The sequence below is a fragment of the Ursus americanus genome, chromosome 6 (genome assembly GCF_024610735.1).
Source record: "Ursus americanus isolate L20-20 chromosome 6, mUrsAme1.1.p, whole genome shotgun sequence".
Lineage (NCBI taxonomy): Eukaryota > Metazoa > Chordata > Mammalia > Carnivora > Ursidae > Ursus > Ursus americanus.
Window position 1 is genome coordinate 79,213,357 of NC_142132.1, and position 14,175 is coordinate 79,227,531.

The 14,175-nt window shown below is 41.2% G+C and overlaps 1 protein-coding gene across 9 annotated transcripts in view; it reads right to left on the bottom strand.

Annotated features, from left to right (window-relative positions):
- RNLS (renalase, FAD dependent amine oxidase) overlaps window positions 1–14,175 on the bottom strand; it is a 254,192-nt gene that overhangs the window by 56,323 nt on the left and 183,694 nt on the right. For all 9 annotated transcript variants that reach the window (XR_015724878.1, XR_015724879.1, XM_087863148.1 and 6 more), the window contains one exon: window positions 1,732–1,905. Coding sequence is in view for 7 of the 9 variants with exons in the window: in XM_087863148.1 (XP_087719274.1) it covers window positions 1,732–1,905 (174 nt within the window). In the remaining 2 variants the exon portion in view is untranslated. The remainder of the gene's footprint in view (window positions 1–1,731; window positions 1,906–14,175) is intronic.

Consider the following 14,175-nt stretch of genomic DNA (forward strand, 5'->3'; position numbering starts at 1 on the left):
ATAATTCTAGGTCCTTGAATATATTGCTCAGGTCTTGAATCGATTCTTCCTGATGCCTCCCCAACTTCTTCCTCTTAGATAATGTGTCAGTCAGCTTGGACTGGCATAACAAAATGCCATAGATTGCATGGCTTAAACAACAGAAATGTATTTCTCTTCACTCCAGAGACTAGGAAAGTCAAGGTCAAGGTGCCAGGCGATTGGGTTTCTGGTAAAGCCTCTCTCTTCCTGGCTTGTAGAGAGCCTGCCTTCCTGCCTTCTCACCATCCTCATAGGCTCTTCTCTTGGTAGGTGCACTAGGAGAGAGAACTCGCTCTTCCTCATTTTGTAAGGCCGCCGATCATCCTGGATTAGGATCCCACCCTTATGACTTCATTTAACCTTCATTACATCCTAAAAGCCTCATCTCCAAATGTAATCACACTGGAGATTAGGGCTTCAACACATGAATTTTGGAGGGATACAATTCAGTCCACAGCAGATAATATAACAAATCACCTTATTTTGTTTAAACAAGTTTAAATTGGTTTTTCTGTTACATATTACTGAATACACCCTAGCAGATACCATATCTGATGAAGCAGTACACAAAGGGTAATGTCTAATTCATGACATATAACATGAGAAGATCAAGGGCTATTCTTTTCTCAGAACAGAGCAGTTGTGGAGTTAAAAATGGTCAGTCCGCTGTTGTTACAGGGCATTTCATGAACTGCTGATTATACATATATGTGGTATCATGTTAACATAAACAGTCTAGCCCTGAGGGAGTTTTAAGTTAAAAAAGAAACATTTTTCTAAGATCATGTGCTCTGATATAAAAACCATACTCCAGCCCAGTTCTATCATTATAAAGTTCTGGCAAGCCAAGAGACGTTCGCTGGTGATTTTATCAAGCGAAACTTCTAACTAATGGCTTGGTGAAACCATCACTGCACCATAAAACACCATAATGAATTGAAATGATGATTCCCTTCAAGAATTTAGTCGTTTCCGATCATTATGGTTTATTCTTCAAAAAGCAGTTTTCTCAGGAATCATTCTAATCCTGTGAAGAAGGAGACAATTTCTCCTTTACTCCTGAGATGAGTGTTACATTTATTCTCGCAATTCCAATCCAATTTTAATAACTACGTTCAACAAAGAGGGTGGAGTGTAGATTTTAGCCCATTCTAGCGGAGCTCTTAGGAAACATTTTACCTATCATTTTCGTCATATTGTATATGAAGTAATGTTATGTAGTCTTCCGGATGAAAATTAAATAAATAAGATTATATTGAAGTGAAGGATTTTCATAACATAGTAAAGTTCACTTTTTATTTCTAGCTTGGGAAGTGGAAAGAGCAGCACTTAGCAAATTTTAAAAACAAAGCCAAACAAACAGAAAACAAACTCCACCAAGCCACAAAGGAGGAGAGATACTTCTGCATATAGATGGACCCATATTAAAGCAATAGAACTTGGGCCATTTTGAAATCTTAAAACTTCTGACACTCTTTTCATGAACTCAGTAAAGTAATACAAACCATGTGGTGAATGATTTTCCGAAAAACTTTGCTGGTTTCACTGTGTATTTTATTATTGGCCAAATGTGACATTAAATTTTATCCCCTGTGGCTTGGAGTTAAATGCTTGCTCTGTTCAGAATGGCAACACTCAATTAAACAGCATTTTTCATGATCTACACCCACCATTGTTACTGTATTTAAGGGAAATAATGGGGGTACTGACCTATATTGCGTTTCTTATTATCAATGGAGATGAAGCGTATGCAGGGATTACTGGTGATGTACTGCCCAGCCCAGGGGACATCGATCTTCGTGCCAGCTTCATAAAAGAGGCCCAGAGCATAGCGAGAAGAGTAGCTCACAGACTCCAGTTGCCGCCTTTGGCATTCACTAATTACTGCGGAAGAAAAAGTACAGAGCATTAAACTTGAAAATATCATCTTTCCTTTTAGTGCATCAAATATAAAAGTGCTCTAAACCAGTTCCAACTGTGCCCCTTAACTCCGTCTCACTCACGATGAATTTTGAAAGGTAGTGCAACACAGCATCAGCTCTAATTACTGACCTTGGCACAATTGTTTTTAATCAAGCTGAAGGCCCAAACTCTTTAGACTGGCATTCGAGGCTCTCGAAATCTGGCACCAAGTTGCTTTTCCAGCTTTGGATTCCAGTTACTATCCTGGGACTCTCTGGCAACATTATAGGGTCCATATACTGAGCACTTACTAGGAGTCAGCATCCTTGCCAAACACTTGATAAAGGCATTTCACTCTTATCCTAACAACAGCTGGATAAAGTAGAGTATTACTGGCACGTTCCAGGCGAGGAGGCTAATGCACCATCCCTGATGGACCTCTTAAATTCTTCCATGTCACATAAGGATTTGTTTGTCTGTCATCTTTCTTGCAGTAGATTGGGACAATTCCTTGGGCACGGCGACCACACCTTAGGCATTTCTGTCATAAGCCTCTACCCTACTCATTACATGCATACCAAAAAATGAGAGGATAAAGGAACAGAAAGGCAAACATGGACACACAAAGTTAAAACGTAGGAGGTAAATCATTAATCCACAAATGGACAAAGACCGGGAAAGGAACCAGGCAAGTTTGGGTTCAAATTCTGACTCCACCATGTGACATTGGTCAAGTTACTTATTCTAAAGTAGTCTATCGTCTTCTTGTCTATAGGCAGCAGTCACAGGACAGGATGTTGTGAGGATCACATCAAATAACATGTAGCACAGTGCTTGGCATAGGGTACATGTTCACCAAATAGCCACTTTTTCTATTACAGAGAAGAAAATATTTGTTCCATCCGGGATGGGGAAGGAGGAGATTTCCCTCACTTTTCAATCCTCATCTATCTTCCTACCCTCAAGGGTGTCAGGGAATTGCTTGTTCATATGTGCACAGCATTAATAATCTGGGTTTCAGAGAAGGCCACAGTTCTATTCTGAAGGCTTGGCAGGCTGGTTCAGATATGAAACATATACAACTTTTTCATGTAATTATTGAAAGCTGTCCTAATCTACAACAGGAGGGATAGGCAGACCTCAGGGATGGGCAGTACTTTAGCTAATCCTTAGGGAAGTGGCTATAGGAGGTAGGGAGAAGGTAAGAAGGTTATTCAATGAATTATTTAAGCATGCTAATAATCTTATACATTATCATAGCGTATTCTTGGCTACAAAATATTTTTAGAATAAGATATCATTGGATGGTCACAAAAGCCCTGCAAATTAGGTGTTTTACCATCCTTATTTTACACCCCTAGGAAGCCGATATTCAGAGAGGTTAATGAACTGGCCCTGGGTTACACAGCTTCCAAGTCATGCGGCCAATGAAACCAGAAGTTCCGCACTGGAGTCACGTATACATCCTCATTACTCCATGCTCTCCCCTCCCGAGCTGTTAAGTCTGAGCTTCAAAATGAACTTTGGCATTGCTTTCTCCTCTGACAAGAACGGTTATTTTGCACTCACTCAGAAGTAAAGGCATCATCGTTCCCTCTAACCATCATTGTCTGCCTTATTAAAAGATTGAACTACTTGATGAACAAACGATCTGACATTGCCCTTGTTATACTCAATGTCTCTTGGGGTTCGTTTTATTATTTAATCTGCTGTTACAGTTACTGCTTGATGTGATGCTTACTGCTTCCCGAGAGGGAGGAGGGGAAGGAGACTCTTACTAGCAGTTGAGTACATATTGTGTACTTGGGGGTTTATTGCTGTTTCTCATTTTTTAAATTAAAAACCAAAGCAACAAAACTGTGTCATCAGCTATGTAGTAACCGAGGGGGCCTAAAACTCTCTCTCTCTTTTTAACCTAAATTGAAGGGCCAACCAGATGGACAACAAAACTGGACCTCCTCCTCCCCCTGCCAACATGAGCACCTTTCGCCAGTTTTTAGGCAAGCTGCCAAGTGGCATACCCCAGAGGGGGGCCCTGTGAAAAGGTAAATGGTCAGTCTCTATACAGACACAGAAATTATTAACTGTAAACACCCTCATCTGGTCCGAGAGCCCCATAGTTCACTCTGAGGACAGGGAGGTATGACTTCTGATGGAAACAATCTCAATTTCTGGACATACACAATTCATCGTCAGGGCCTGAAAATTTTGAATTGCTGCAGAGTCTAAAAAAATGGTGTTATTTTGTTTGAAAAATTTTCTTATGCAGAATGCTTAGGGGAGCATCCCTAGGTCCCAAACACATATATTTTTGGCAAGAAAAATGATAGGTTTTTTTACTATCATGTATTCAAAAGGGCCATATTGCCACAAAATAAGGCTTGGATAAAAATGCCGAATTCCAGTATAATGAATCTTTACCTGGCTGTCACTGTCATTGAATTCTGAACCACCAGGGTTATACAATTACATTGCATGGATGTGTGATGTGTGGAGATGGGGGAGACAAAGGACAGAGAGAGAGAGAAACAGGCCTGAGCTCTACTCCTGAATAACATCAAGTAATTTCATTTCCTTGTTTCTTAACCTATAAAAAAAGCTAAACATACATATTCTGCCTATTCTACATATCTTTTAAAGATTTTATTTATTGATTTAAAAGAGAGAGAGAGAGGGAGAGAAAGAGTGAGCATGAGCCTGGGGTGGGGAGGGGAGAAGCAGAGTCCCTGCTGCGCACTGAGCAGACACAGGCTTCATCTCAGAACCCCAGGATCAGGACCTGAGCTGAAGGCAGATGCTTCACCGACTGAGCCACACAGGCACCCTTATTTCCTCTATTTTTTTGGGTGATCATTTCATTCATTCATTCATTCATTCATTCATTCATTCATTCATTCATTGCCAGGCACTGTTCTAGGGATCAGGGACATGAAACAGAAAGCTGAGGACTCTGCTCTACCATAGCTCACATTCTAGAGGGGAAGAGGCCAGTTATAAACTGATAACCAAGTCAATGGTATGTCAGTTGGTGAGAAGAACTATAAAGAAATGTGAAGCAGGATAAAGGGACAAACGTGACAGGTCTGGGTGGTGAGGCTGTTTATTACAGGCTGTCAGGGATCTATGTCCCCTCTGAGGATTTTATTCTGTTTGACATGGGTAGTGTCTGCTGGTTATGAGCCAAAGACAGATACTACCCAGCCTCTGTTTTAAAGACTATTATCCTGGCCACAGATAAAGACTCCAAGAGAGGAAGTAGGCAAACAGCTATTGGAGTCATGTTAGAATGGAGAAAACATAGAGGAGTGTCAGAAGTGGTTACATTTTGGATGGAATACATTTGTGTGTATGTGTGTGTGTATATATATCTCTATGTGTATATAAATACATTTACATTATCTATTTTATACGTGTGTGTATGTATGTATGTCACATATGCACATACATATTTATAAATATATATCATGCAATTTTTAATTTTCATACAGAAAAGCATGCCTTGATGAATTTTCATACAAACATACCAGTATAACCTTCAGCTAGATGAAGAAACAGAATATTACCAGAACCCCAGAAGCTACCTCGGCTGTACTTTTCAGGCGTTCCCCGCCAAGGGTAATCAGTACTCTTGAATTCTAACCCCACAGATTGGTTCAGCTGTTCTCGAATGTCACATACACAGAATGATGTGGTACGTACTCTCTGTGTGCGGTTTCTTTCACTCAGTAATAAGCCTGTGATATTTACAGATGCTGCTGTACGCAGTTGTAGTTAGTTCCCGCTGCGGGCCGCCTTTGCGTATCTGTATATACTGCCCTTTCTTTACCCACTCTACATTTGGATTACTTATAGTTTTTGGTGACGACAAACATAATGTGAAGAACATATTATGTGTTTCTCTTGGGTATATACCTAGCACTGGGACTCCCAAGCACAGGGTTCCTTTATACTCAGCTTTTCCAGATCCTGCCAGATGTTTTCTAAAGCAATTGTGCAAGTCTGCACCCCCCCAATCCTGCCCCCCACAGCAGACGACAGTTCAATTGCTTCACACCTTTGTCCATGTTTGCTATGACCTATCTGCTTTCTTAATTTGGGGGCGTAGTGATATCACACTGTGGTTTTACTCTGCATTGCATGATGACTCATGTTTGGAAAACCTGCCATGTTTATTTGGATATCCTTCTGTGATGGCCTGTTCAAACATTTGCTCATTTCCTTCTGGGTTGTCTGCCTTTTTCTTATTGCTATGTAGGAGTTCTTTACATCTTCTGGATAGGAGTCTTGTATGTGAATTGTAGACTTTCTTCTCCGTGGCTTGCCTTTTCACTCTTAATCATGTGATCTGATGAACAGAGTTTAAATTTTAATACAATTTACCATTTTTCCCCATCTGTAGATAGCACGTTTGTGTCCTATTGAAGAACTCTTTACCTATGCCAAAGCCTTGAAGATATTTTATTTATTTACACTCTCTGAAAGATTTATTGGCTTATCTGGCATAGGGTTTTAGACATATTTGGAAGATAAAGCAGCCAAGATCCCTGTGGGCTTGGAAAGGTGGTTTGAGAGAAAGAGATCAAATGGGGAATAGATGGGATGCTACTTCTCAACCACTCTAGTTAAACAAACCACAGCTTTCTTATTCTCTAATTTTTGAAGTTGAGGGGTGCCGGGGTGGTTCAGTTGGTTAAGTGCCCAACTCTTAGTTTCAGCTCAGGTCATATTAGGGTCTTAAGATGGAGCCCCGCATCGGGCTTTGTGCTCAACACAGGGTCTACTTGTCCCTCTCCCTCTGTTCCTTTCCCTGCTCTCTTGGTCATAAAAAAAAAAAAGAAAGAAAAGAAACAAAAAAACCTCACTAGATTGTAAGCAAATTCAGGCAAGGGCTGTGCCTGAAGAACTTAGTGTGTCCAGGTCCTCCCAACGATGACGGTACAATGTGGGCATTCAGTAAATATTAATGAGCGCATCCTCATCCATTTGCATATTTGGATAGTAACAAAGGCATAAAGAGGCGAAAGGGGAAATAATCACCATAATTGTCTCAATTATGCAATATTTTCCTTACTTTTTTCTTTAAACATGGCCATGCTGATATTATACAAATGATTTTGCATACTGCATTTCTGTTTACCTTAGGACAAAAAAAAGTCATTGCGAACATGATTTTCAACGCCCCCATAAAATATGATGGAATGGACTCTGTGTGATTCACCTAATACTTCTACTAATGTTGGACATTTGTTTCCTTTTTTGGTCTATTATAATTAAAGCTGTTATGTGTACCTTTGTGCATTGATCTTTATCTGTGTTTTTGGTTATTTCCTTAAGACGGAGCAATGGACGCGGAATTACTGTTAAATTGATTTTCAGAAAGACTGCACCAGCTTATAGTTCCACTAACAGTGTATGAAAGACCCATTTCCCTGTGTCCTCGCCCGTGTTAGGTATTACCTATTTTTCTTGACAATTCAGTAGGAAAACTACATCTTATTTTGGTTTTAACATGTATTTCTTATGTACTGATGAGACGAAACATTCTTCGTCTATGGGTTTTCTCTTTTGGAAATAATCGGTTTTTGTTATTTTGCTTATCAGTCTATTAGATTATTCATGTAATAACATGAAGTGGATTTTTATTAATGGGTGATATATTATAGAGGTTCTCCATTTATTGCACTTTATAAAAGTTTGCCTCTGTGCTGTTTACTGCCTTAGTATCATATAATAATACTTATGCGGATAATCTGTCAGTTGTTTTCTTTTCTCTCTCTCATTTGCTTGCTTGTTGAAACATGGAGAGACCAAAACTTGGTTCATACTGGTTATTCCTGCTCCCCCACATCCACCCCTGCCCTTCTCTGCTCTGCTGCAGGCCCCAGGGTTATTGCCGAATTCCCTTGAGCTCTGGTTTCTGAAGGGCTGTGGCCAATGAGAGGCATAGGCAGGAGGCGGACTGCAGGGTGGAAGAAGACAGGTTATCACATCGGTTGCTTCTCTCCCTCCTGCCCTGCCAGGTGGCTAGCAATGTTGAGCTCCTCTACGGTTGGTTAAAGTTCCTTTCAGGCCTCCCTCCTTCCGTGATGCCAACCTGCTTGGGGCATCCAATGCCATGTTTTCTTCTGGCTTAGGAGCAGCGATGGCTCCCTGCTGCCACTGTCCCGAGATGTCGCAATATTCTCTGCTGGTGGCCTTACCTAATCAACGTTCTAAATGCTCTTTCTTTAAATTCCCTGAGTTAAAACCTTTTTGCTATCTATTTCTTGCTGGGATGTGACTGAAACACTACGAAAGCATGCTTTCTTCTAGTTTCTTCTAGCCAAGCCCTCTAAAAGCAAAGCATGTTATATTCTGTTCTTGCGGACAGTAGAGCTCCACCTCTTTTTTTTTTTTAAGGATTTATTTATTTATTTATTCGACAGAGATAGAGACAGCCAGCGAGAGAGGGAACACAAGCAGGGGGAGTGGGAGAGGAAGAAGCAGGCTCATAGCGGAAGAGCCCAATGTGGGGCTCGATCCCACAACACCGGGATCACGCTCTGAGCGTGAAGGCAGACGCTTAACCGCTGTGCTACCCAGGCGCCCCTAGAGCTCCACCTCTTAAAAGCAAATCCCCGGGCCCAGGAGTATGCTGAGTGAGAATATCTTGTGGTCAAGAAGGTCTGTGTTTTCATAGGTAAACAAAGGACTGCTTTCCACTGTATTTCTCTTAATCTAATGCTGACTTTTTGGCGTGACAACATATATTTCAATGTTAATAGTAGAACAGACGCTTTCTAGCTCTCATTTGGCATTCTTTATCAATTCATTATCAATATTGTAGTTCATGGTAAAATCCTGTTCAACGTGATGGCTGGTGCTCAAAGCCTTAACCTCCTTCTAGAAGTTTTGTTGCTTATAGCCAATTATGGAGGATTGCTAATTTCCTGATTTGCCACTAGATGGATATAAAGAATTTCAGCTCAGGGACAGTTGAAATTAGGAAGTCAAAATTGCATTATAAGTTTTTAAGCACTGCATTGGGGATACTAGCTGCTCTTGGTTTATTTATTATTGCTTTTTGAAAAGCTTTTATTTAATTGAGAGACAGAGAGCATGTGCACATGAGCAGGGGGAGGGGCAGAAGGAGAGGGAGAAACAGGCTCCCCACTGAGCTGGGAACCTGATGCGGGACTCGGTCCCAGGACCCTGGGATCATGACCTGAGCTGAAGGCAGATACTTAATCGACTGAACCACCCAGGCATCCTTAAGTTTTTATTTTAATTCCAGGCATACAATTCAGCACTTCCATACTGCTTCTTTATCTTTTATGCTGAACACAAGAAGGGCAAATGTTATGCACCAACTCAACTCCTAACATAAGACCTGCTAGTCCTGCGGGTACCTGAAGCCAACAGTATTTTCGCCAGATAAGCTGGTTCCTCTCTACTCAAAGTGGCTATAGAAACAGGGCTGAAAGACCCATTTTCCATAAATAGTTCTCCTAGCAGCCCAGTACAGAGTTTGAACTTTTACCATTCATGAGTCATTCCTTTTGTGTAAGAGCATCACAGACTCGGTCTCGTTTCACTTCACCTGGAATAAACCGAATGTTCCCTTGGACTCTATAGGTATAAGTCATTAAGCCTGGAAGCAGAGTTTCAAAAATAGTTTTGGCAAGCAATAAATCTAGAGTTTATCGGTGACAGCCTTTAGCAGTTATATATCTATGTGGGATTTCCCTGGGGAAAGATTTCTTTCATCCTGAGAGGGACCTCTGGAGTCAGAAAAATTGGGGTTTGAATTCTGGTTCTGACATTTATCCATGTGACCTTGGTCAAGTTAGCTAATCCCTCCAAGCATCTGTTATCCGGTGAGAGGAGAATAATAATAGCACCTGCCTTAAAGGATTGTTAAGAAAATTAAATGAGGTGATAGTAAGTGCTTAGCAAAGTGCCAGGCATGTAATCAGTGTATTGCAAAAACCCAACCCCATCGTTCTTGACGTCTATGTGTGTATTAAACTTTAGAAGAATGTTGTTAAAAGCCTTTAGAGGTAACATCCTAACAGTTCAAGCATATCAGGATATTACGAAGTTGAAGACAGCTCTCTGGCTGGTAAAGTATACTTGATATGCTTCACTTGTCAGACTGGAGGGTCAAAAAACCAAAATTTTTCTTTGAAAAGTACAGAGTAGTAAAGATACCAAAAGCATTTCAGACCAAAAATGTTTTTGAAAAATTAACATAAATTGGGGAATTCTTTAGCTAGTGAATTTAGGATGCTGAATGTTTAAAGATTTATCTTTTGAGAGGAGTGAAAAGCCACACTCCCGGTGATCCTTTCTGTAGTCTGTCTGCATCACAATTACTGAATCCTAATCCCACCCCACAATTGTATAACAAGGAGAGGTGCCAAAGAAGTAGGCTTCTCTGCGTGGACTTTTGGCCACTTGATAGAAAAATTTTTTAAGAATTTTTTTTAAAGATTTTTATTTGAGAGAGAGAGAGCACAAGCAAGGGGAGTGGCAAAGGGAGAAGCAGACTCCCAGCTGGGCTGGGAGCCTGACGCAGGGAGGATCCTGGAACTCTGGGATCATGACCTGAGCCGAAGGCAGATGCTTAACCGACTGAGCCACCCAGGCGCCCGATAGAAATATTTTGACAAAAATTTAGGATTAAGCTGGTTTTACACCCATGTGTTCGGGGAGACTGCTAATCATTACATGAATCCAAACTTTAACAGGTATATTCCATCTAGTTATACAGAGATGTTTTTTGGACTCATCAGACTGCATTAAAAAGCGTAAGCATGTTAGAACAATTAGGTTCGTATCTAAGAGAAGTTTATCCTCATCTTTCCCCAACTTTGGGGGACCCTAACAATCCATGCATTAAGTGGAATCAAAGAGGGAAGAAAAGAACATAAAGATACCTAAAGTTTCTAGAGTATAACCATACTTAATTGATCCCGACTTGAACTTACTTTGTTTCCAGTAAGGACAAAAATAAGCAAGGCATGCTTTCATGAGCAAGTTCTTAGGCGCCTGCAATTAAACAGGCAATCCTGCCATACCAGGGGCAGATTTCATGCTAAAAATGTCTTTGCAGTACTGGGTCCAGCCTTTGTGATGAACCTGGTCCCCGCCTTCTGGTCAATCCGGGAGAGATTTCCACTCCCCGAGGCCTCCCCGTCTCCAAAATCATAAAGACGATGTCGGGTTAAAGAGACAATGTTTTCTCCCTGCTCTCTGCTTCTGCTGCCTTCCTGCGGCTCCATCCCGGTAGCCTTGAAAGAGACTATTCCGCTATCTAGAGGTGCCTGTAGCTGGCTTTCCATAAAGCCTCTGCCTTTCCGGCAACCACACCAAGTCTCTGCTGCTTTACAAACTCACTACCCACTCTTCCCTTTATCTGGATGGAGGTCCTGTGAAACTGAAAGGAGAGTCAATTGTTTCTATGGCAACGAGTTCTAACCAGGGATTAGAAAAATAAACATTTTTTTTTTCTGTGCTGGAGCTATGTTTTGAAAGAATGTGGGGTCATTTCCCTCTGGTGTTGTTTCCTGTAGGCCCACTGTGTGCCCAACCCTATGCCAGTCACTGTAAAACACCTCCTGACAACTCTGCAGTGTCTGGGACAGATTGTGGACTGAGACATAAGATGATTTTACCCTGGTTAGTATCCATTTTATCCTCGGGAGCCTCCTTTTGGAATTTCAGAACAGAAATGTAGTTGGCTTTCGTGTTGTCTTTGCGCAACATACACAGTAAGTCCAAAAACCACAATAATAAGGTTGGAAATGCTGGCCTCATTTCCACGCATTCTCAACTTCTAGACTACTGTGCCATAATTCTTCTTGTAGGAAAAGTGTTGGGTTTCAGATGAGAGAGAACATGAACATAGGCGTCGTGTGTGCTACGATACAAAATGTCACAGAATATCATGCATATTTGACAATCACTCTTCCCAGCCTATCCATTTAATGACATCATGGCCATGCCATTCATGAGCAATACAGTCATTCTAAAATTCACAATAAAAACGTTATTACACGTCACCTCATATTTCTGTACAGATATCTATTTTTATATTTATGGCCAAAGTTACTTTATACTAAGGCAATGACTTGGAGAATTATTCCAACTCAGAGCTTGTATCGTTTTAGAACTCAGAAAGCAATGTTTGCAAGGGCCTGGAATCTAGGGTATTGAGGCAAAATGTCAGAATCTGGTGGTGTGAGCTCTAGGACGCTAGAAATATGTTCATCTTGTACTTGGCAAATCCGCTAGCTTCTTTTCTGTTTACATAATAACAACTCCCCACAATGCTTCGCTACAGCCAAAGCAAATAAACTGGACGTGAGGAAAAAAAATGTGTAAGTGGCACCAGGCTTCATTTAGGGGAAGACCGTAGCATTTTCCTTGCTTTAAAATCAGCACGCTCCCATCACCAATGCAAGTCGCAGTCTGAAGAAAACACGGTTATTGTTCATCTTTGCATCAGCTTACCTTTTCCTTGTAATACTTTTAAAATTTCTTATACCCATGTACTGCTCTGTACATTAGTAAAAACTGCCCTTTTTGCTTTGTTATCTCTGTTTTGTTTCCATTTTATGCACGCTATTGAGCGGAATGCTTTTACTGCCGGGTTCTCTCGTTTCTCCTTACTTTTCATCTGGCTTCTACCTCACCACAGATGTTTGACCTCAACAATCGGACGAGAGGTCATCCTGAGCCGAACGCTTGCATTTCTGAGCCTGGGCAAAAATCCTGATGTGTGTAAATCTCTCACTGAGTTTTAGTTTCCTTATCTGTTCAGTAGTAAGGGGTGTGACCTCACTTATGGGGTGGTTATGAGAATTAGATTGGAAATTTTATATTCTACCTATTATAAAAATTATAGATATATAAAATACCTGGCACAGAGTAGGGACAAAAACAAAAAAAAACCCCAAAAAACAAAAAAACCAATGGCAATGATTGCTGTGGCTACCATCACAAGGAAAGGGATGAACGAGACAGCCTTAACTGATATAGGAAGGTACAACTTTTAACAGGAGATTCACAAGTGAGAGCCAGGAAGGAAGAATACAAAAAATTTTTCCTGGCTTATCTCTAGGAAGACATGCTTTTATGGTCTCAAGGTATTTGCTTCTGATCTATAACACAACTTTAGTTAAATACCATTTTTTCAGAAAGCTTACTCTAGGGGCACCTGGGTGGCTCAGTCGGTGAAGTGTCTGCCTTCGGCTCAGGTCATGATCTCAGGGTCCTGGGATCGAGCCCCATGTCAGGCTCCCTGCTCAGTGGGGAGTCTGCTTTTCCCTCTGCCCCTGCCCCTCCTCATTGCTCACGCTCTCTCTCTCTCAAATAAATAAAATCTTAAAAAAAAAGAACATTTACTCTATTAAAATTTTTTCTTACCAGTTATCTATTTTTACTAGGTCTCTCTTATCAGTCAGAGTTAGCATCTAATTGAACTCTAAAGCAATTAACCAAAGCACTTCTATAACCTGAAACATAGTAAGTCGCTTTCTTCCTTGTTATGTTATGTTAACCCTATGTTAGGGTTCCATCATTTGCTGTAGAATCAAAACAAAAACTCCTCCTTGGCTTTGCTGCACTAACACACCCACCTCACACACCTGTTTACTCGTGCTTGCAGGTAAACGTGTACGTCTGCTAGGGTGTGATCTCCATGATGGGATGACAAATGGGATCTCGTCACTGCGGTACTTAAAGAGCAAATTCCAAAGAGCAGACCTTTCTCCACACCTGTGTCTGCTTAGGGACACTCAAATGGAGCTGGTCTCATGGATTACAAGGAAATTTAGAGTAAAATAACTGGGTCCCCTACTGAAATCTTTTCAGACATATCTGGTTTCATGGTAGGTCATGGATTTCCCACATGCTCAAGATTTCAATTGTAGATTCTTTTTCCAAGCTTCCACCCCACCCACCCTGCCCCCGTTTCCAGCTTGGGCAGCAGACAGGCTGTCCCACTCAGATGCCCCCGATGGCTTACGCTGGCCACCTGCTTTGCTCCACCACAAAGCCCAGTCATCTCCTCCCCACGTGCCCTCCTTTTCACCAAACTGTTCTGCTGTCATGTCACAGGAAGATCTCTTGTGAGATCACCCATTGCCTCCTCTCCCCTTTCCCTTTCATTCTACTTAGGAATGAGACACAGGCCACTACCACCGCAGCAGGATGGAATAAATCCTGATCCAAAATTAACGGAAAGTGACTTTCCTAGTACGTGATGCA